General features: G+C 41.4%; 1 protein-coding gene across 5 annotated transcripts in view; it reads right to left on the bottom strand.

Annotated features, from left to right (window-relative positions):
• Nucleotides 1-1,993: 1,993 nt before the first annotated feature.
• The window catches only part of IP6K2 (inositol hexakisphosphate kinase 2), a 28,691-nt gene continuing 6,000 nt past the window's right edge, over nt 1,994-24,684 (bottom strand). Inside the window, exons 1-7 of one of the 5 annotated variants that reach the window (XM_081302549.1) lie at nt 17,620-17,759; nt 10,808-11,140; nt 8,984-9,052; nt 8,670-8,892; nt 7,439-7,614; nt 3,442-3,617; nt 1,994-2,774 (exon numbers count right to left, since the gene is read on the bottom strand). In XM_081302549.1, coding sequence (XP_081158675.1) covers nt 2,274-2,774; nt 3,442-3,617; nt 7,439-7,614; nt 8,670-8,892; nt 8,984-9,052; nt 10,808-11,009 — 1,347 coding nt within the window. In that variant the 5' untranslated portion in view covers nt 11,010-11,140; nt 17,620-17,759 and the 3' untranslated portion in view covers nt 1,994-2,273. Of the gene's footprint in view, nt 2,775-3,441; nt 3,618-7,438; nt 7,615-8,669; nt 8,893-8,983; nt 9,053-10,807; nt 11,141-17,017; nt 17,043-17,619; nt 17,760-24,684 lie in introns of those variants that run through there. The other 4 variants (XM_081302547.1, XM_081302546.1, XM_081302550.1 and 1 more) reach the window with 4 other exon arrangements.

Consider the following 24,684-nt stretch of genomic DNA (forward strand, 5'->3'; position numbering starts at 1 on the left):
CGTGACACTCAACGCGTGCGTGCGCGCGCGCGCCCGCCCTCCGCAGCCCCGCCCCGAGTGTCAACCCACGCAGTGGCGCGGGCGCCTCCTGTCGGCCCCAGAGACGCGGCGAGGAGGGGCTCAAGAGATTACTTTCTCTGCAGCGTTACCTCTTAGATTCAGGGCCGTCGATACATGGCCCCGGCCCCGTCATCCAAAGCCCCGGCCTCGGCTTCCCTCACACGCCCTTGGACTCCCATTTCGCTCAAATCCCAAAGCTGCGGCCCTTCCTACATCCTGATGAAGATGTGTTCGGCTCTTAGCCTGTGTGCCCTGACTGTCCGGGGCAAGTGGGTACTGACCTACTAACTGTAAAGATGGTAACTTGGACAAGGTGCTTTCATTATAGGTTTCAGGAAGTGTGAGGATGCAGCATATGAGAATAGAAATCACTTCAGACTATATCCCTGTTCAAAGTCCTCCCATCTTTGCTCTCCCTGCCCCACCACCCTGAGTAGTCAAGCTCCCGCCACTATCAATCGCTGTCATCTTACTTTATTTTATTTATAGGACTCAAACCCCCAGATTATCTTACTTCGGATGCCCCTTTCTGAGGGCAGACAGGAGAGCTGGAAGAAGGTGGGGAGTGGAATGCCATATGGCTGTAAATGTTTGACCCATCCAACAGTCAGCCCAAACCTCCTTAGCGAGTTCCTGAGAAGCTCAGGGAATATGCCCCAAAGGGTTCTGGGGATACACTCTCCACTGGGAGCAGGTGTGGACAAAAGGCTAGTGTATGCAGCTGACCTGTTTTCAGGTATGGTGGAGGTAGGCCTAGTGGGTCTTGGAGAGGAGGTGGCTGGAAAGTTCAGGTGAGGGACAGAGCTACTAGAACCGGACAACCAGACCCTGGCTTCTCTGCACCTGATCGGGCTCTGCAATTCCAGAAACTCCCTCGGAGGGACCCTCCTCCTCCTCCCAGAGCCCCTGCAGGCCCAGAGGAGTAGTAGTTAGGGGCTACACTGCACTGGCTGAACTTTTTTTTTTTGTGGTGCGGAGGATTGAATCCAGGCCCTTGTGCATACAATGCAAACACTCTTCCAGCTGAGCTATCCCCAGCCCTGCACTGCCTGAACTTTTGTGAGGGATGAGACTAGTTAATTGCGGTAGAGCCCAGGGCTGGGTAGAAGTAGTGACAGGTGGTGTGGGTAAGAGGATCAGCCTACCCATAACCCCTTTTATTGTGCCCTCCAACACCAGGCCCCTTTTTCACACAGCCTATGGCTGCCAGTGGACCACAGCCTAGTGTTACTTCAAACCCCAGTATTGGATCCAGGACATCTGACATCACAATCTTCAGCTTATTAGTTGCTGCCAGTGGCACAGGAGGGAACAAGAGCTAAACCTAGGGGCTGGGGATACTGATAGAGTGCTTGCCTCACACGTACAAGGTCCTGGGTTCAATCCCCAGCACCATCACCAAAAAAAAAAAAAAAAAAAAAAAAAAAAAAAAAAAAAAGCTAGACCTAAAATTTGGAGCCTCTGCTGCCTAACTTTGGCTTAAGCTGCTACATAGGGGCAAAGTATAGTGTCAAAGTATAGTTTTGCTGTATGTGTATACACGTGACTGTATGACCAATGTGATTCTGCAACCTGTACACTCAGAAAAATGAGAAATTATACCCCTTTTGATTCAAATGTATGATGTCAAGGTCATTGTACTGTCATGTGTAATTAAAACAAACAAACAAACAAAAAGTATAGTTTCTAGGTAGGGATAATGAGAGAGCCAGCACAGATCAGGCAGGTAGGTAGGTCTATAGAGGTTTCTTTTTTGATGACCTCAGGGTGCTAGGTTGAAACCAAGCCAAGACACTGTAGTAACTTTGGAATCCATGGGGGTTAGAAATAGCCAGGGGGGTAGAAATATTACAGAGCCAGGGAAGAGGTCACAACACATGGTAAGCTTCTGAGGTTTAGGAGGGGTGCTACATGCCCTGGAAAAGAACAACAACATGGATACAATAAACAAAAAGATCTGTATTAGAACATTTACACTCAGGGAACAAAGAGGTATCTGCATCATCAAATGTGGAATGTTGAAGAAATAGTTAAAATAAATAAAGACTCCCGAGTGCAGCTGGAGCTGGCTCGGGTTGGGGCTCACAGAGGCCACTGCACATCAGCTCCAGGCTGCAGGGACCACTACCTGGCCATACTGGCCTCCTCCCTGACGCAGCACAGCTGTGTCTGGGACACAGAGTCTCTCTCAAGTACTGGAGCAACCAGCAAGTTCACTCTCCACTCTCCTCACTTATCTCTGTGACAATGTCTATCAGGCTCTGGAGCCCAAAGATATAGCCAGCATCCTGGCCCTCATGCACCACACTGTCCTCGCCATACAGCCTGCAAGTGGTGTGAGCAAAGTCGATCATGCGCACATCCACTGAGCTGGCACCAATGGGCTTGTAGGCATAGGCACCAGCAGACTCATCAGCTGACTCCTCTGACAGGTCCTCCAAGTCCTCCTCATCCGAGTCCAGGGCCACTTCAGGCCACTCTTTGCCATCATAGATAACCAACAGGGAGCTTGAGTAGAAGCGGTAGGATTCCTGTCGTTCCAACACTGCCTTGAGCTCAGCCAGCTTCTTGAGCACAGGGCCCAGGAGCTCTCGACGCAGGTACCGACCGTTGTGGAAGAACTGGAAAAGTGCTTCCTTGAAGCCCTGCACTGATAGTTTCCGCCCATGGTACTTGTTCATGAACATAAGCTGCCCAGTGCCTGCCTGGTATACCTGTGGGGAGATCAGCAAGTCAGTGGATGAGGCTTGGACACTGGGGTGGGGGAAGGTGATGGTGATGTGACATCTGGGATCTGCTCCTATTTTTTCTTTTGTAGTACTGGGGATTGAACCCAGGACTCCATGCATACTAGGCAAGCACTATTCCATTATACATTCCTCGCTCTTTTTAAAATTTTGAGACAGGGTCTCACTAAGTTGAGCAGGCTGGCTCAAACTTGGAATTCTCCTGCCTCAGTCTCCTGAATAGCTGGGATCAAATTGCGTACAACTGCACCAGGCTCTAGATCTGATTCTTCGTTAATAAGTACACCAAGTCACACATGAGCTGCTGTCTTCTCTGATCAGCATCAACCTGCAATGCAGCCATCTGACCTGGGTTAAGTTATTGTACATCTGGGTCAGTGGAGACAGGCTAATCCTCTTGTCTTTTTCTCTACTCCTGTCTACAGGTTCTGGACTCAGCCTATTAGGACAGTCTCAGAGAAATTACCCAGACATAAAATACATGCTTTCTTTTCTTTCTTTTTAACCAGAAAGCATCAAATTCATATAGGGTCATTCTGAAATCTTTAGAACAAATAAAACTACACCACAGTGGGGAAGCAGCAGCTACTGGATTCCCTAGCTAGCCCTTGTCTTGCACCAGCACACTACTCACCTGCATGCCACACACACGCACACCAATGACTGCAGATGTGCTCTGCTGACATTTTCGGATCTGGTTAGCTGCTTTCTCCTCTGAAGCATCATCACCATGCTGGCGTGTGCCCATCTTAAGGTCCAAGACACAAGGCACCTCGTAGCGGGAAGTCAGGTTCTCCAGTAATATAAATTCTAAGTGGTTAAGAACTATATCCCCAAGAGAAAGTGCTACATATTATACCTTGGCACAGGGAACTGTGTGTGAATGCAGTGACCCAAAGAAGCCTAACCCCACAGGGGGCTCCATTAATTGTGCTGTCTCCTATATAGAGCGCTCACAGCTAACTAAAGAGCTAAGAGGAACTTCTTGTTAGGGAACTGGCATGAGAGCAGCTAGTGTCTAGACTTGATACAGGCCTGAGGTGCTCCAGGCTTTGTGTAGGATCAGAGTACAATAGCATACTGTCCTCAATTATACATAGAATGAGCTCAGTAAATCCTGCAGCCTTAGATATAAATTGTAAACATCAATACAAATTCATAAAAAATATTTGTCTTGAAAAAACTATTTCCCAAGCTGTGTGCATGGAAAATGTCTAGAAATAATGACCAGAAATAATAAATACCCCTAGTATGGTCTATTTCCCATTAATAGAAACCAGTGGTCCTTAGAGTAGGAAATGGTAAACTACAGTCCACTGCACATTGTTGTACAATCTATGAGCTAGTAGTGGTTTTTACATTTAAGAGATCAAAATAAATATAATACTTTATGATCCATGAAAATTGAATGATATTCAATTAGAGTCACAATAAATATTTACTGGAACACAACTACACTAGTTCATTTAAATATATAGTGGCAGAGTTGTGACAAACTATATGACCCACAACACCTAAAAATTTATTTGGCCCTTTACTGAAAAGATTCACTGACCCCTGCCTTAGGGGAATGGTTTGAGTTCACATCTGGAGCAGGAAATATACATGGTCATTTCCTAGACTCTTTTTCATACTAGAAAGCAAGATAACTATCATAGACTACCACCACTGTGTCAAACTTGGTAAAGGTAACAACTGCAATGGATTAAAACACAAATATATAAACCATACCTCAAGCATATAGTTGATGAGGAAAAATTGTGTTTTATAGGAAGTTTCCAGCTTGTGAATAACAAAATTAAAAAACTACCTAATGAAAAATTAGATCTAAGGCAAAGAGAAAGACTCTGCTTCCCAATGGACATGTACAATATAATTTCTTGGGGATTACTGCTCCCATTCCCACAAACTGAAACCAAATCAGTTCTTTAGATCTTTAAATCAAGCCTTTAGATCCAATCATCACCTACTGAAGACATCATATATGAATATAGGACCAATGTAACTACACATCACATACAACCACAAAAATGGGAAGTAGGGCTGGCATTTGTAGCTCAGTGGTTGATAACTTTCCTCATGTGTGTGAGGCACTGGGTTCCATCTTCAGCACCATGTAAGAATAAACAAATAAATAAATAAAATAAAGCTAAAAAAGGGAAGTAATACTCCATATATGTATGATAAAATATTGTCATGTATAACTAAAAAGAACAAAAAATAAATAAAAAATAAAAAAATTTTAAAAAACAGTGGAAGGGGCTGGGGTTGTGGCTTAGTGGTAGAGCACATGCCTTGCATCTTGTGAAGCACTGGTTACCATCATTAGCATCACATTAAAGATAAAAAATAAAAAAATTGCAAAAAAAAAAAAAAAAGTGGAAACAGAGGGGACACAGTAAACATGTAGGAATGCAATCAGTAAAACCCAGATCATAGAAAACTCTTTTAGATGCACTTTTTTTTTTTTGTAATAGGGATTGAACGCAGGGGCACTTAACCACATCCCTAGCCCTTTTTTATATTTTATTAGAGACAGGGTCTCACTGAATTGCTTTAGGCTTTTTTTTTTTTTAATCTATCTATCTATTTATTTATTTATTTTAGAGAGAGGGAGAGGGAGAGAGAGAGAGAGAGAGAATTTTAATATTTTATTTTTTAGTTATTGGCGGACACAACATCTTTGTTTGTATGTGGTGCTGAGGTTTGAACCCGGGCCGCACGCATGCCAGGCGAGCGCACTACCGCTGAGCCACATCCAGCCCCCTGCTTTAGGCTTTGATAAGTTGCTGAGGCTGGCTTTGAACTTGTGATCCTCCTGCCTCAGCCTCCTGAGTTGCTGGGATTACAGATGTGCACCACCACAGCTGGTAAGACATCATTTCTTTTTTTTTTTTAAATATATTTTTTAGTTGTAGCTGGACACAATACCTTTATTTATTTATTTATTTTTATGTGGCGCCAAGGATTAAACCAGTGCCTCACACGTGCTAGGCAAGTGCTCTACCAATGAACCACAACCCCAACCTAAGACCCAGTTTCTTTGATATTAAAAAAATAATAATAATAAGGCAGCAGGGGCATGGTGGCACAAGATTATAACTCCAGCCACTCCAGAGTTAAGAGGCCAACCTGGGCAATTAGTGAGAAATGACCTCAAATTAAAAAAAAAAAAAAAAAAAAAAAAAAAGCTAGTGGGCTGAGGTTGTAGTTCAGTGGTAGAGCGCTTGCCTAGCATGGAAGGCACTGAGTTTGACCCTTAGCACCACATAAAAATAAATAAAAGATATTATATCCACCTACAACAACAAAAAGTCTAGACATACAGCTCAGGGGTAGAGTGATCCTGTGTTGCACAGAAAGGAAGGAAGGAATTATTTAATTAATTTCTAAGAAAAAATGAGAGTGGTATTTAAAGACTTAAACATTTCGATCCAATGCAACTTACGTGAATTCCCATTCTAACAAACAATAAAAACATACTCACTGAAGACAATTAGAAAAATGTGAACATGAATTAGGTAGTTTATAGTTAGGAATTACCAATTTTTAAGAAATGAAAATGCAGGGGTGCTGGGGTTGTGGCTCAGTGGTAGAAGTGCTTGCCTAGCATGCACGAGGCACTGGGTTTGATCCTCAGCACCACATAAATGTAAAATAAAGATATTGTGTCCACCTAAAACTTAAGAATGAAAAAAAAATGAAAATGGTGTTCAACTGTTAAAATAGTCTCATCTTTTAGAGATACATACTAAGGTACACACAGATGAAATTATATAGCTCAGATTTGCTTTGAAAAGAGTATAGGTGGAAAAAATCTTCTGTTTAAAAACCAGGGGGCTGGGTCTGGGGCTCGGTGGTAGAGCATTTGCCTGGCATGTGTGAGGCACTGGGTTCAATCCTCAGCACCACATAAAAACAAATAGACAAAACAAAGGTATTGTGTTCATCTACAACTAAAAATATTAAAAAAAAAAAAAAAAAAAAAGTTCAGTGGTAAAGAGTATTTGCCTAGCATGCATAAAGCCCTGGGTTTCATCCATCCCCCAGCACAACCAAAAAGTCCAGGTATGAAGGGTAGTGGGTAAATAAAGAAAGTCATGACACAAGACTGACATAAGTGGGTTAACTGACAAACCTGGGTGGAGAAATACTCTGTCAATGCATTATTTTAACATATTTTCCTTAATAAAAGTTAAAAATAAATAAAACAACTTCAGTTCTGAAGATTTTCAACCCATAAGGTAAAAAAAAAAAAAAAAAAAACCGGAACTGAAAGGTTAGTTTTCTCTTAATCCCTTTAGTTGAAGAAGATTTGGGAATCTTCTGCAGGAATTTCAAACAGGGATCAGCTCTGTGCCATCTTCCCTAGACTATCTAAAGTACACCTGATATAAGGTGGCCCCTTCATGAGATATCCCTCATTCCCTACCACCTACACTCAGAGGCCAGTCCCTAGCCCTAAGAGAAGCAATACCTATCCATGAGCATCACAGAAGTATTCTGGCACAACCCCAATAGAGGAAATTCAATTATGACTTAACAAAACAAACCCAACCACTCTCTTCAAGCCCTCCACACTTTCCCTCCCTGCCCCAACAAGGTAGGGATGTCCCATGAACAAAGGATACTGTACTGGTTCCGATGCTTTGCATTCTCCTTCATTCTCTGTAACTGTTGCTGGTGACATTTCATGCTCCAAGGATTATAGTGTTTGAGCTGGGAACTTATACTCCCCTTTTTTTCTACACTGTAGTATAAGACTTCAGATTTCTTTAGCCATTCAAATTCTTCTTCTAACTTATGGCTATGAAGATATAAGGTTCCAATAAGTCATAATGTCAAAAAATTCAGTGTCAAAGATGCATGAGGGAGCTTTCTGGAGTGATGAAAAGTTAGATATTTTGATATGGTGATGGTTACAAACTCATTAAACACTTTAAATGGGTACATTTTATCATTGTACCTTATTATCATGAGGTCTATTTTATCTCATGAAAGTTAATTAAGGGGCCATGCCATCACTATTTTCTACAAGGGAAACCTAAGAAGCAAGATCAGCCTCTGCCTCCCAACTTCCAAGTCAGGCAGCTTCTATTCCCCTATTCCAGGCAATACCCTCAAACCCACATGTGGTACACAGGTTCATCTGACTTCCCATCTAGAGACTGGGAAAATCTTAGGTGAAATCCCATATAAATAAGTTAATCTACTTGGCCACATTATTTTTTTTTTTTATATATATATATTTTTGGTACCAGGGATTGAACTCAGGGGCATTCAACCACTAAGCCATATCCCCAGCCCTATTTTGTATTTTATTTAGAGACAGGGACTCACTGAGTTGCTTAGTGCCTCGCCATTTTTGAGGCTGGCTTTGAACTTGTGATCCAGCCTTCCGAGCCCCTGGGATTACAGGCATGTGCCACCACGTCCGGCCATATTTGATATATTAACAAGCTTTGCTAATGTATGGTACTTGAAAACTCTGCCCAAACAGATCCCTGAGTTTCACAAATGTCTCCCACAATTAGTAAGCAACCTGAAGTAAAGGGGTAGGTAACTCCTATCACATCTACAGGACCCAGGCTATAGCCTGGCACAGAGCAGCAGCTGAAGGAATGTACACGAAATCTCTTTTTACAGCTACTGCTTCAGCTATTTACCAAAAATGGCATGACCTAACCCAGAAGTTAATTAAAGAGATGCTGGGCATGCCATGTGGGAACTAACCATTGAAAGACAAGGCAACTGTAAGCCCTCCATGAATTTTCACCTCCAGGGAACTCAGTCAGCTATAACTAAGAACCCCAACACTGACCTTCCCACAGAGCCCAAGGATTCCCCTATTAGTGTACCTACCTCTTCATCTTCTCCTCTTTCCGGTGCTGGCGCACCCAGTCCTTGGGGGTCTTTTCCGTTTCTAGCATGTGATGTTTTTTGTTTGTCCACCTTAGAAGCTTACTTTTTGGTTCACAGTCTGAATTGTCTACAAAGTCCACAGTTCCATGGTCCCCTTTTAATGGATACGCTATTAAACACAAGTTCCTGTCTTCATCTTCTTCAAAGCGCACAGACACCACACCTGGAAATGGGGCGAGGAGCAAAAGGAGCTTTAATTCCACAGAAAGATGCTTTCTAAATAACATGATTGTAACATTTGTTGTTTTTCTTACCCTGTTCCTTAGTCTCTATGTTGCCAGAGGCCCCAAACTCATCTGCAAACCTAACAAATATCAAAACAGCTAGAAAAAAATGACACCATACAAGACAAGCGATTAGGGAGCAAACATGGCCGAGAGTCTTCCTCTCTAATGCACTCAACAAGGCAAGAGCCAAAGAATTACAAGACACATTTTTCCATCATTGAAAATGTTTTATTAATTTTTGTGTAACTCTTCTAATACTAAGAGAGATGCAAAAACATTGCTCTTTATATCTTGTGGAAATTTTTAATGCCCTGAACAGAAACTCCGACCGCCTGGAAGCTTGCTTTAAGGCAGAACCTGAATGCAAGGAAACACAAGTTTGTCACAGGGTAAGAGGCATCTAAAAGTAAGGAAGACTGGGTAAGCAAAGCAAAATAAAGGGGCAAACAAAACAAACCACACAGCACAACAGACACCCTAGCAAAGGCTTACTGTAGCACCCCCACTTAGGTAGGTGCCTCAAGCCTTTTGTCCTTCTCAATTATGCTTTTTATTAGTCTTTGCAGTTTGTCACAAAAATAAATGAATAAGTAAATAAACAAATACAAGGTAAATAGGGTTGGACCAGGAGGACAGACACACTGTGGCCTTGAAAGCAGCTCTCCACCCTTGAGTCTCTAGAACCTGCCATGTGCAATTAGACAAGTCTTTGAGGAGGGAGCTGTCAGTAGGAGCATTTCAGCAGGTGCCGATGAGTGCCTTACAACCGACTGGCTGAACACCTTTCCTCCCAGGCCTCTCTGCCCCAGGATCACTCAATCTGCTCAGTCCTTGCTGCCCGCCCGCTTGCTTGCTGCAGGGGAATGCGTGCTGAGAGAGATGACACTTCTGAGGTAGCCCCCAGCTCTAGGTGCAGAGGAGCCAAGGTGGGGATTTCAGGGGACCACACTTCCCTGTGGCCATGGGGAAAAGGACCAGAGGAAAAAAGGGGGCAAGGGTGGCCAGCTAACAAGGGAACTCGCTTTGTCCTGGAAAAAACAAGAGAAGGACCAAGTGAGGGCCCACAACTCCCCCACCCCCACCCTAACACACATGCATTTTAGAGTACAGAGAGGTGCCCAGAACATTCTGTTTTTTAAAAAAATAATGTTTAAACAGTCCCAGAAGAACCTAAGTTGTTCTGGTCTTTTATATATCCAGTAATACCCACTTAAAATTAATTTCTTTAATATGTTCTCCTTTGATTTACAAAAGTTCCCCCCCAGACCACACCATGCTGGTGGCTGCTTATGTCCCCCCCAAAGAATCATTATAAAAGGAAGAAAAAACTACAATATGTGAATCAACCATTTGCCTTCATGTAGCAATTTTGGGGATTTCCATAATTGCAAAGGGCTTCAGCTAATCAGCACAGTCCTCCCACTCCTGCATTCCATCTGACTCAACCCTGCTCCCAGCCTACCTAATCACCAGGGCTTCTGGTTTCCTGGAGGACAAAAAGCAGGCGGCAAGAATTCTGGGTAAAATCCTCCCAAAGTCTTCCCCCACTGTCCCCACCATGGGGGATTATGGGTTACTGTGATCAAGAGATACCTGAACATAAAACACAACTAAACTTCCACCAAAAATAAACTCAAAACAAATCCACGAAACAAAGCACAATTGAGCAATCTTACCAGGGCTTGAAAACTGAGGGTGTGAGGTGCTGGGCTGAGGGCCAGGAGGAGGGAAAACACAAAGTGAGTGGGGAGGGGGTGAGGGTTCCCAGGATGGCTGCCAGGGCCTTCCATGGCCGTGATCCCTCACATCTCCTCACCAGCCTGGCGACCCCTCCAGCAGTTGGGGGCTCACCTTTGTACTGGGGAGTGAATCTGCGCATCTCAGCTGGGAGGGTCTCGTAGAACTGATGCTCCCTCGGGACCAGGGGCTTGCACAGGGTCGTCTCATTGAAGCGTAGAACACAAGAGTGCCCCCCAACCTGGTGGACAAAGGGCTCCAGCAGGACGCCCTTGGTGCGGGGCTCCACGTCCATGGCCCTGAAGGCTGGGCTCATCCTCCGGACGCAGACGGCAGGGAAAACGGGGAGGCAGCAGGGTCTACAGCCAGCTCGTCCTCCGTCACTTGTCTTGTCTGATCCTCCTTCTGTTTGGTCTCCGCTCCTACGTTTGTGTAGGCCAGAATGCTCTGCCGGAAGCAAGCACATTGATTTGTGGAAACCGCCTTAGGTTCCAATTCTCCAGCAGAAAGGCAAACAGTACAAGCTCACTTAGGGTTCCGCCCACGCTGCCCACCCCAGCCCCGCCTCTTCCCTCAGAAAGATAAAAACACCCTGAGCTGAGGGAGGAGAGGGAAGGAGAAGGACATGGTGAATGAGAACACGCAGAAACTGTGCTCCAACAGGGACACTACAGCATTACAAAGTCACCATAACAGACAAAACACAAAGCCATGAAAAGGTAAAGATCAAAGATCACAATTTCAAACATTATATTCAAATTAAATCTTACAATTGTCTAATATGATAGACAAACTTAAGGTGAAAGGTGCTCAAATCTATCCATTTAATGCAATTTCTACAGGGAAAACCAACTTATCCATCATCTCGGACTTATCCGCCCAAGGTATCCACACATACTGCCCCAGTCCAAGGCCAAAGACAAGCTCCATTAACCTTTTTAGCAGTGGAGCTTGGGACCAGCTTTAATGATTAACGTCTGTATCTAAAAACAACCAATCAAGGCTGGTTAACTTCATTTTAAAAGATACACAGTGTTCTAGGTCAACCAACTATTTTTATCAGTTCTATCCTGATCACTAAAAGCTGGGGCATACCTTTAAGCCAAAGTTGTGCTCCTGGGGCAGTCAGGGCTCTTATCCACCATAAGTCTAGGACCTTAGTTCTGATTATGCATCCAGGCGCACAACTGGATCTCAGCAAAGCAGACCTTTTTACACACCCTATTAACTGATTCAAGGCATGTCAGGCTAGGTATGTTTTCTGGCTATAATTTATAGACAATGTAGTTTCTACTAGCATTCCTGACTTAAACCACTGTATGTATATGTACAGGGATCTTACTGGGAACTTGTGCAGTTCCCATGACTCCATCTGCGATAGTGAGAGTGAGGAAGGGTTTGCTGATGTGCTCAGCAAACCTGTAAAAAGCTCATTACAGAACTTCTTACTTGGTCCTCTGGATACTTTTAATGAGGTAGATACTACTCTCCCTACTGCAGGCAATGAAGCCAATTTGAGGAGGTTAGAAAACACACCCACAATCACAGTTCCCAAATGAAACTTAAAATCCTAGACTGGAGGATGCCTTAATTTTGCTGCATATGTGGGACATTTAGTTTGTCCTATAAAAGTGCTTTCAGGTGATAATGGCCAGATTATATTCCACCACTATGTACAACTATAATGCATCAATCAAAAAAGTGAAAAAAGTGTTTTCACCAAAATTTATATCTTCTGTAATAGCCTCTTTTAAAGAATTTAAGTTGGTGATTTTTAAAAAAATATTTATTTTTTAGTTGTAGTTGTCAATAGCTTTATTTTTTTTTATGTGGTGCTGAGGATCGAACCCAGGGCCTCAACACACAGTAGGCAAGTGCTCTACCAATGAGCCACAACCCCAGCCCTGTGATAATCTTTTCCTTTCAGAAAACCCGACTGTTGACCCAGCTGGATTCAAGAATTCAAAGCTTTATTATATGCAAAGAACATAGACCTCAAAGACCCTGATTTCTCACCTGATGCTACTTTGTCATTATCACAGAAGCCCTCTCAGAAAGGCAGGTACTGAGAAGAGTTCCCAAACCACACAGGCAAAGTGACTATAAGGATGAATACACTCTAGTCATTTCAGACTCTCTCCAGATGATAGAGCTGAGGTGCCTAGTTACACAAGCCCTTTTACTTAGCAACTTAGCAAGAAGCAGTCTCAAATTTAAAAAAAAAAAAAAAAAAACTGGAGCTGTAGTGCACACCTGTAATTCCCAGTGGCTTGGGAGCGTAAGGCAAGAGGATCAAGAGTTCAAAGCCAGCTTCAACAACTTAGTGAGGTCCTAAGCAACTTAACCAGACCCTGTCTCTAGGAAAATTGTCAAAATGACCATATTACCAAAAGTACTATACAGGGCTGGGGATGTGGCTCAAGTGGTAGCGTGCTCGCCTGGCATGCGTGCGGCCCAGGTTCGATCCTCAGCACCACATACAAACAAAGATGTTGTGTCCACCAAAAACTGAAAAATAAATATTAAAATTAAAAAAAAAGTACTATACAGATTTAATGCAATTCCAATCAAAATACCAATGACATTCTTCACAGAAATAGAAAAAGCAACCATGAAATTCATTTGGAAAAATAAGAGACCCAGAATAGTCAAAGCAATCCTTAGCAAGAAGAGTAAAGCGGGAGACATCACAATACCAGACCTTAAACTATACTACATAGCTATAGCAACAAAAATGGCATGGTATTGGCACCAAAATAGACATGTAGACCAATGGTACAGAATAGAGGGCACAGAGACAAATCCACATAAATACAGCTATTTCATACTAGACAAAGGTGCCAAAAAATAACTTCTTCAACAAATGATCCTGGAGAACTGGAAATCCTTATGCAGCAAAATGAAATTAGACCTCTCTATCTCACCCTGCACAAAACTTAACTCAACATGGATCAAGGACCTAGGAATTAGACCAGAGACTCTACACCTAATAGAAGAAAAAGCAGGCCCAAATCTTCTTCATATTGGCTTAGGACCTGACTTCCTTTACAAGAAATAAAATCAACAATCAATAAATGGGATGGATTCAAATTAAAAAGCTTCTCTGCAGCAAAGGAAACGATCAATAACGTGAAGAGAGAGCCAACAGAATGGGAGAAAATCTATCACATGCACATCAGATAGAGCAACCCAATCAATAAATGGGCTAAGGAAATGAGCAAACACTTCACAGAAGATATACAATGAACCAACAAATATATAAAAAAAATGTTCAACATCTCTAGCAATTAGAGAAATGCAAATCAAAACTAAGATTTCATCTCACTCTAGTCAGAATGGCAATTATCAAGAATTCAAGCAACAAGTACTGGCGAGGATGTGTGGGGAAAGGTACACTCATTTCATTGCTGATGGGAATGCAAAATGATACAACCACTTTGGAAAGCAGTATGGAGATTCCTTAATAAACTTGGAATGGAACCATCATTTGACCCAGCTATCCCACTCCTCGGTCTATACCCAAAGGACTTAAAATTAGCATACTACAGTGATGCAGCCACCTCAATGTTTACAGCAGTTCAATAGCTAAATTGAGGAACCAATCCAGAAGACCTTCAATAGATGAATGGATAAACACACTGTGGTATATATACATATGGAATATTAGCCTTAAAGAAGAATGAAATTAGTGGCTGGGGTTGTGGCTCAGCAGTACAGCGCTTGCCTCGCACATGCGACGCCCTGGGTTCAATCCTCAGCATGACATTAAAAAAATAAATATATTGTGTTCAACTACAATTAAAAGAAGAAGAAGAATGAAATTACAGCATTTGTAGGTAAATGAATGGAGTTGGAGAATATCATGCAATCCCAAAAAACCAATGGCCAAATGTTTCCCCTGATAAGTGGATGCTGATCCATGGGAGGGTGGAGACGTGGGGGGGGTGGTTAGGACAAGGGAAGAATGGAGGAACTTTAGACTGGGCAGAGGCAGGAAGATGGTGGAATGAATCAGACATTATTACCCTATGTACGGGTATGACAGCATGAATGGTGTGATACCCGTACATAGGGTACAACCAGAGAAATGACAAGTTGTGCTCCGTTTGTGTAAAAACAGTAAAAGTGGGGGGGCCCTCGGGATGTGGCTCACTGGTAAAGAGCCCCTGGTTTCAATCCCCAGTACTAATAAACAAACAAACAGGGCCGATTTTACTTACCCAACATCAAATCTGCTCCAAATTATACAGACTGGTACATACTAGGTTTTATTTTGAGACAAGGTCTTTCTAAATTACACAGGCTGGCCTCAAGCTTGCAATCCTCCTGCCTCAGTCTCCTGAATAGCTGGGATTACAGGTATGTGCCACCACACCCAGCTGTCCTATTTTATTTAAAACCAAAAACCAAAAAGTTCCCATTGAAAGAGTAGGTTATGATGGCACATGCCTGTAATTCCAGCTGCTGTGGCAGCTGAGGCAGGAGAATCACTATTCAAGCTCAACTTGCACAACTTAGTGAGATAGTCTCAAGATTAGAAAAAAGTTAACTCCACCGTAGTAGAGCATTTGCCTCACATGTGCAAGGCCTCAGGTTCAATTCACAACCACAAAAATGAAAGACTACTAGTTACCACTTAAAACCCAAAGAGTAGAAATTTGTGCCTAGCCTCTCTCCTCTGTCTCGCAAACCAAAAAACTAGAACTTAGAAAGAGGGAGCCAGAGGCTTTGGGGTCTCTATGTAGTTAAGGGGCAGAGAATCTGCAACTGTCCCTCTAATTCCACCGCACATCTCATTAGAGTTCACTTAGGCAAGAATGAGTCTTATTTTCTCTACCTCTCTACCCAAGATGATGATGATGATTCTTCTGGGAGCAGCAAATTGTGGATTGCCAGAGTTCAAGGCAGGTGGAGGGGTGGCAAGGTGCCACATCTCCACGTGGCAGCTAATGAACACCCTGGGGACCAGAGAGGAGGGAGAGGTGGAAACCTTTGCTGGCCCTTTTGGCCTCCATTTGCACCTATGAACCACAGTCCACAGAGATGCCATGACGGGCCAGTTTTTTTTTTTTTTCTTTCTTTTTTTTTTTTTTAAAGTTGTAGTTGGACACAACACCTTTATTTTATTTATTTTTATGTGGTTGAGGATTGAACCCAGGGCCTCACACATGGTAGGTGAGCGCTCTACCTCTAAGCCACAACCCCAGCCCAAGTGTCAGGTTTTGTTTGATTTTTCAATGGAGGTGGTAATGGGTAAGATACATGACTGGAAAAAAGAGAATTTTTTACTTAATTGTATTCATTTCTGGGATTCAGACCAGAATTAGAAGGGGTTGTTAGCATCATTGCTAGCATTACCCTGATAGCAAAAGCTGATTTATACCTTTATTAAGACTTTGGATTGTGTTTCTAAAGCCTGGAGTATCTTTGAACTTTCACACTTAAAAAAAAAAAAAAAAACATATATATATATATATGTATAGTGCCTGATGTGTTGGTACTGTCAGCCTGACCTTTCCCTTGGTATTGCTTACTGGAAAGATTTTTTTCTCTTTGAGGCCAAAAGGGCCAACCATGCCCTACTCTTTCAATAGTAGCTTTTTGGTTTTAAATAAAATAGGACAGCTGGGTATGGTGACACATACCGGTAATCCCAGCTATTCAAGAGACTGAGGCAGGAGGATTACAAGCTTGAGGCCAGCCTGTGTAACTTAGAAAGACCTTGTCTCAAAATAAAAATTTTTAATCTTAAAAAAAAAAAAAGTTAACTCCAGCCCAGCTTAGTAGAGCATTTGCCTCACATGGCAGCAGAAGCAAGATGATGAAGAGAACATTATCATTTGGATAGCATCATGATCATGATAAGACACACACATTGTGCCATTATTGTAGCTCTAAGGCCTGTCACCATCAAAAGTCAACCTGTGGCAGATGTGGCTACCCTGCCAAGGGCAAGAGAAAGTATAACTGGAGCGCCAAGGCAAAATACCACCAGGACTGGTCAAATAAGGCACCTAAAATTTGTAATAACACAGATTCAGGGAGGGATTCCATGAAGGAACTCCTAAACCCAAGAGGGCAACATCCAGTTCATCTTGAGAGTTTCAACAATTAGTCACCCAATAAAAATTCTGGCTTAAAAAAAAAAAATAGGGGCTGGTGTTGTGGCTCAACAGTAGAGCACTTACCTCACATGCGAGACCCTGGGTTCGATTCTCAGCACCACATAAAAATAAATAAGTGAAATAAAGGTATTGTGTCCCACTACAACTAAAAACTAAAAATATAATAATAAATAAAATAGCCAGGTGTGGTGGTACATGCCTGTAATCCCAGCAATTTAGGAGATTTGAGGCAGGAGGATCACAAGGTTTGAGGCCAGCTTCAGCAACTTAGAAGATGCTATCTGAAAATTAAAAATAAAAATGGCTGGAGATGTGACTCAGTGGTTAAGCACTACTGTGTTACATACATAAATAAAAACAGAATCTATAGGCAGAATTAATATCATTAAAATGGCCATATTACCAAAAGTACTCTATAGGTTTAATGCAATGCCAATCAAAGTCCCAACAGCATTCCTCGCAGACATAGAAAAAGCAACCATGAAATTCATCTGGAAAGATACAAGACCCAGAATAGCTAAAGCAATTCTAAGTAGGAAGAGTGAAACAGGTGGTATAGCGATACCAGATTTTAAACTATATTACAGAGCAATAGTAACAAAAACAGCATGGTATTGGTACCAAAACAGGCAGGTAGACCAATGGTACAGAATAGAGGACACAGAGACCAATCCACAAAATTACAACTACCTTATATTAGACAAAGCACGCAATGGAGAAAGGATAGCATCTTTAACAAATGGTGCTGGGAGAACTGGAAATCCATATGCAACAAAATGAAATTAAATCTCTTTCTCTCACCATGCACAAAAGTTAACTCAAAATGGATCAAGGAGCTAGGAATCAAACCAGAGATTCTGCGTCTAATAGAAGAAAAAGTTGGCTCTAATCTCCATCTCGTGGGGTCGGGCTCCAAATTCCTTAATAGGACACCTATAGCACAAGAGTTAAAATCAAGAATCAACAAATGGGACGTATTTAAACTAAAAAGTTTTTTCTCAGCAAAAGAAATAATAAGTGAGGTAAATAGGGAGCCTACACCCTGGAAACAAATTTTTATCCCTCACACTTCAGATAGAGCTCTAATCTCCAGAGTATACAAAGAACTCAAAAAATTAAACAAGAAAACCAATAACCCAATCAACAAACGGGCCAAGGATATGAACAGACACTTCTCAGAGGAGGATATACAATCAATCAATAAATACACGAAAAAATGCCCACCATCTCTAGCAATCAGAGAAATGCAAATTAAAACTACTCTAAGATACCATCTCACTCCAGTAAGAATGGCAGCCATTATGAAGTCAAACAATAACAAGTGCTGGCGAGGATGTGGGGAAAAAGGTACACTTGTACATTGCTGGTGGCACTGCAAATAGGTGAAGCCAATTTGGAAAGCTGGGAATGGAATCACCATTTGACCCAGCTATTCCCCTTCTCAGACTATACCCAAAAGACCTAAAAAGAGCATACTATAGGGACACAGCTACATCAATGTTCATAGCAGCACAATTCACAATAGCTAGACTGTGGAACCAACCTAGATGCTCTTCAATAGATGAATGGATAAAAAAAATGTGGCATTTATACACAATGAAATATTACTCAGCACTAAAAAAATATCAAAATCATGGCATTTGCAGGGAAATAGATGGCATTAGAGCAGATTATGCCAAGTGAAGTTAGCCAATCCCTAAAAAACAAATGCTGAATGTCTTCTTTGATATAAGGGGGGGTGACTCAAAACAGAGTAGGGAGGAAGAGCCCGAGAAGAAGATTACCACTAAACAGGGACGAGAGGTGGGAGGGAATGGGAGGGAGAAGGGGAATTGCATGGAAGATGGAAGGAGACCCTCATTGTTATACAAAATTACATATAATGATATGTCAAGAACTATGTAATGTTTTGAACAACCAACAATAAAAAAAATAAAATAAAATAAAGATATTGTGTTCACCTAAAAAAAAATTACATATAAGATGGTGTGAGGGGGAAGAAAAAAAAGAGAGATAAATAAATAAATAACAGAAAATTCAGATACATTCCTGCAGTTTTTTAAAAAAATATTTTTACTTGTTGATGGACACAAAATCTCTATTAGTTTTATGTGGTGCTGGGGAGCAAACCCAGTGCCTCACACATGCTAGGCAAGTGCTCTACCACTGAACTACAGTCCCAGCCCTGCATTCCTGCAATTCTTGTTTCAATTATGTTCAATCTCTCAGTATGAACCTCAGTATGACCTCACTGTGCAAAATATGTTTCACATTTCAAGGCACACAGAAGTGGAGCTTCTATTCTCGGGTCTCTTACAGGTCTTATCCCTGTGAAAAATAATAATCAATTTCCCAAGAATTATACACAAATTCAACTTCCTCCCTAGAGGCCTTAGGCCAAAAGAAGGAAGGGCTCCAAAGCACCTGTTCTTTTCTTTTACCTGTTTCTGTGTGTATGTGTGTATATGTTTGTGTATGTATGTGTTTTCTACATGCAGTTTGAGCAGTAGGATCTCTTTAATGGTTTTTAAACATCCAAAGACTAAGGTTCAGTTTCTCAGAAATCCTGGATTACTCATGCAATGTGTGGACCATGTACCTATCTACGGAGATTGGGAATAACTACAAAATACTGGTTTCAGATTTAGCATCTCTTTTAGCTTTCCACATTGCCTCACAGGTGTCCATGAAACTATGAACAGATAAGGAACATTTGAGCATGATCCTAGGCTAGGTAATAGCTTTTCCCCAGTTGATCCCCAAGATTTACAAAAGACTATTAAAGGATCTGCTGGAAACAATGCCTTAATATTCTAAACTTTTTAAAATATGCAAATAAATCACAGCTATAACTCATGAAAGCCTCTGAGCCCTTTATAAAGCCTCTGAGTCCTTTAAATCACTCATCCAGAATCTAATTAATGATGTTACCAATGGGATCCACTGAGGCCACTTACTCTGCCTCAAAAAAAGCTCCAGGGTCAACATTGAGTTATGGCAGAAAAATAACCTTCATCACTCAAATGTCCTCCCAAATGAGCTCTAGAATCACCACTCAGCATATATGCACACACAACTGAAGATTGCATCAGAATCAGTTACTGAAATACTCACATATAGCTAGGGATTACAGATGTGTACTACCATCCTATGTATGTTTAGTTTTATAAGAAATTGTTAAACAAATTTCCAAAGTGCTGTACCTTTTTGCATTCCTATCAGCTATAGGAAAAGGTGGGAAAATTGCTTAAGCCTAGGAATTCGAGATCGGCCTAAGCAACACAGTAAGACCTCACCTCAGGGGTTGGGGATATAGCTCAGTTGGTAGAGTGCTTGCCTCACCCTGGGTTCAAGCCCAAGCAAAACACACACACACACACACACACACACACACACAGTTAGTAAGACCTCTTCTCATGGGAAAGGGAAAGGGAAAGGGAAAGGGGAAGTGAAAGTCAAGAGGAAAAAAAAAAAGTTACACATACCAGGCATGGTGGCATATGCCTGTAATCCCAGCTACTCAGGAGGCTAAAACAGGAGGAAAGTTAAGGTGTCTCAGCAAGATGATACCAAAGAGGGTTGGAGCTGTGGCTCAGAGGTAGAGCGTACCATGTGTGAGGCACTGGGTTCGTTCCCCAGCACCACATAAAAATAAAATATATTATGTCCATCTATAACTAAAAAAATAAGTATTAAAAAAAGAATTTTAGGCAAAATAAAACCAGGAAGCAAAGAGGAAAGCTATCATTATTTGCTTGGGGAGCACTAGACTGACCCACCTGGATACACAGCAACAAACTACAATTAACCTGAGAAAATGCCACAAACCCCAAGTCCACTGTTCCATAAAATCAAGTCTTTGTAAAACACCATTTATACCTTTTACCCTCTAACATCCAGTGATAGAAGAGGAATGAAACAAAAAGAGTTACTTTTACTCAAACTACATTATGTACTATTAGGATTCAATAAAAGTATTCCTACTAATTTTCTGTTTTTTTTAAACCCCCCCCATTAATCTGACTTATTTTTTAACTGATACATTGATTTTTTTTTAAAAGAGAGAGTGAGAGAGGAGAGAGAGAGAATTTTTAATATTTATTTTTTAGTTCTCAGCAGACACAACATCTTTGTTGGTATGTGGTGCTGAGGATCGAACCCGGGCCGCACCGAGCGCGCTACCGCTTGAGCCACATCCCCAGCCCTGATACATTGATTTTTAAAAGTTTATTTAAGCAAAAGAACAAGATTTAAGATTGTATAACCTATATTGTCTGGATTATAAAGACAAAGACTGATGGAAAGTACCACTATACCACTGAATTATACACTTAAAAATGGTTAATATGGTCAATTTAGTGTATATTTTATCACAGACAATAACTAGAAGAAAGTACCAACTACTCACAGGAGCCATGGCTATCAGTCCCCTAAATTCTAAAGAGCCCATGTAAGAAACCAGGCATAGTGACACATTTCTATAATTCTAGTGACTCAGGAAACAGAAATGGGAGGACTACAAGTTTGAGGCCAACCTGCGCAACTCAGCAAGACCCTGTCTCAAAATGAAATAAAAAGGGTCGGGCTGGGGATGTAGCTCAGAGGTAGAATACTTGCCTAGTGCAAGGATCTGGGTTCAATACCCAGTACCAAACACACACACACACATACACACACACACACACAACAAAGCAATCTTGAATGCCTTGAAGTCTCAAATGCCCTAAAGTGAAAGAAACCTAATGCAGGTTTCCCAAATAAGATGACAATATACAAAATGAAACAATATAAACTTTTTAAGTGTGTGGCACTGGAGATAGAACCCAGGGCCTCATGCATGCTAGGCTAACACTCTTCCTATAAGCCACATCCCCAGCCCAGAAAGAAACTTTTCTGAGTTGTCAGTAATAAAAAGCAGATGGATCACCATCCTTGAGGACTGACTATGTAACCCTTCTGTTCTCTCACTGCGGTCACAGAAAGTATCAAAATAATGCCCAAAAGTGTAGGGGAAAAGTACTGCAGTTGTAGAAAAGTCTGCTTTTTAAAATGTGTAAATTTTGGGGATTTCTTTTTCAATCCAAATCCATAAACAACCACTTTCAATCTGAACATCCATTTCTTATCTACTTGTCTTCATATTGTAACTTCTTTTGTTTAAAGATGGTATTTGTGCCAGCTGCAGTGGCACATTCCTATAATCCTAGCGGCTCAAGAGGCTGATGCAGGAGGATCGTCTCATGCCAGACAGCAAAAAGCAAGGTGCTAAGCAACTCAGTGAGACCCTACCTCTAAATAAAATACAAAAAAGGGCTGGGATGTGGCTCAGTGGTCGAATGCTCCTGAGTTCAATCCCTGGCACAAAAATAAATAAATAAAGATGAAATTTGTGATTATGTATTATTTACTTATATGTAAGTTATATATCAACTTCCAGTGTCACAAAACCTGTCCTATAGTAGGTGATAAGATCATCATTCCCTCCTTTTCAGTTTTCTGAATGTTTCTAACTCTTTGAAATATTCTTTTTTTTTTTTTTTTTTTAAAGAGAGAGTGAGAGACAGAGAGAGAGAGAGAGAGAGAATTTTTAATATTTATTTTTTAGTTCTCGGCGGACACAACATCTTTGTTGGTATGTGGTGCTGAGGATCGAACCCGGGCCACACGCATGCCAGGTGAGCGCGCTACCGCTTGAGCCACATCCCCAGCCCTGAAATATTCTTAAACTCTGAACATATATTGGTTTTGCAACGGGAAGAAAAAACAGGGCAGGGGAGGAGGATTCATGGGATAGAAACAAGAAAACAGGGCTGGGGTTGTAGCTCAGTGGTAGCATTCTCACCTAGCATGCGTGAGGCACTGGGTTCTATCCTCAGCACCACATAAAAATAAAGACAAAAAAAAAGTTCATCAACAACCAAAAAGAAATTTTTTTTTTTTAAAGAAAGAGTGGGAGAGAGAGAGAGAGAGAGAGAGAGAGAGAGAGAGAGAGAATTTTTTTAATATTTATTTTTTAGTTCTCGGCGGACACAACATCTTCGTTTGTATGTGGCGCTGAGGATCGAACCCGGGCCGCACGCATGCCAGGCGAGCGCGCTACCGCTTGAGCCACATCCCCAGCCCCAAAAAGAAATTTAAAAAAGAAAACAGATAGCTGCCAAGTTTTTGAAGCTTTTAAATTCATCTACAAGCAAGCGCTAATGCAGTCACTGTATGCTAAGAGTTTTACTCCATGATGAGAGATGGATCACACAGAAACAAATGAAGATAACTACCCAATAAGGAATGTCCCTAAGGCATATATACAAGGTCAGAGGAAGTAATGACCAAACTCCTCAATCTTCAACAACAATGAGATATGACTGTGCCAGAAATGAGAGCTCCTGTTTATTAAGCACTTACTGTTTAAATAGCTCCTCCATTCTCACAAATCCCTGGAGTAGATCCTATGATACTGTCCTTAAGTGATTACACTGAAGCACCATATCACCTAGGTCTTGCTGCAGGAAAACAACCGGTGCCTGAGATTAAAGAATTACTGCTAAGTATGTTGGAATCACAGATCTAATCTTTTGTTTTTTAATTGTAGATGGACACAATACCTTTATTTAATTAATTTAATTTATTTTTATGTGGTGCTGAGGATCAAACCCAGTGGCTAACATGTGTTAGGCAAGCGCTCTACCATTGAACCACAACCCCAGCCCCACAGAGCTAATCTCTACTTTTTAATTTATTTATTTATTGGTTTTGTTATCGGTGATTGAACCCAGACGCTGAATCACTGATTCCACATCGCTGAATCACTGATTCCACATCGCCGGTTCTTTTTGTATTTTATTCAGAGACAGGGTTTCACTGAGTTGCTTAGGGCCTCACTATGTTTGCCTTTGAACTCCTAATCCTCCTGCCTCAGCCTCCTGAGCTACTGGGATTACAAGCATATGCCACCACGCCCAGTTCATAGGTCTAATCTTAAAGGAGCTGCAGCTCATCTGGCTGTGAGGATCCCCCATGCCACACAGTCAATGAACCTACCAAAGCAGCAGGACCAGAGAAACGAGGCGCAAAAGCTTTATATAAACTCAACTCCTGGGTTCCAACACTAGATGTTTATTTTTCACCTTCAACAGCATTTTATTCTAGTTTTAATTAAAAAGAAAGAAAGAGGGCTGGGGATGTGGCTCAAGCGGTAGCGCGCTCGCCTAGCATGCGAGCAGCCCAGGTTCAATCCTCAGCACCACATACAAAGATGTTGTGTCCGCCGAAAACTGAAAAATAAATATTAAAAATTTAAAAAAGAAAGAAAGAATCCACAAGTTGTATAATTGGAACTATTTCATTAAAGTCATATAGCCATGCAGATTCTTTCCCCAAAGGCAAAGGGAAAACAGCAAATTCAGTTCCAAAAATCTGTACCAACTTTTCTGTAAGGGGCATAGCAGCCTCTCAGCTGCTTCTCCTCTTTCCAAGTACCAGCACAAATATATTACCCCATCTTTGCATTAGCAGACTTAGATTTATGGAATGACAGATTATAAAAGACCTCAAGATCAAGTGGGATAGGTAGAAGGTGCTTTTGGCCTACCAAAGAATATGTTTATCAGAATTGTCTGCTAGAGTTAACAAAATTTTAACCATTGAAAAACTTTATTTATCAGCTAAAAATCAATTTAACTTCAAAATTATTTTTTTTTAAAAATCAGCACTATGAGAAAATGTCTGCTATTTTAAGCCCCCCTCAAATTATTTTAACAAACAAACTCAAAAAAATCTCCTTCTAAAACTGTAGCATCACTCCAAATATCCAAACTATTCATTCTGAGGTGTCATATGTGCCCTTTATCAAAATATCAAATTTTCTTG

This window comes from Spermophilus citellus (assembly GCF_964194105.1).
Source record: "Spermophilus citellus genome assembly, chromosome: 7".
Taxonomy (NCBI): domain Eukaryota; kingdom Metazoa; phylum Chordata; class Mammalia; order Rodentia; family Sciuridae; genus Spermophilus; species Spermophilus citellus.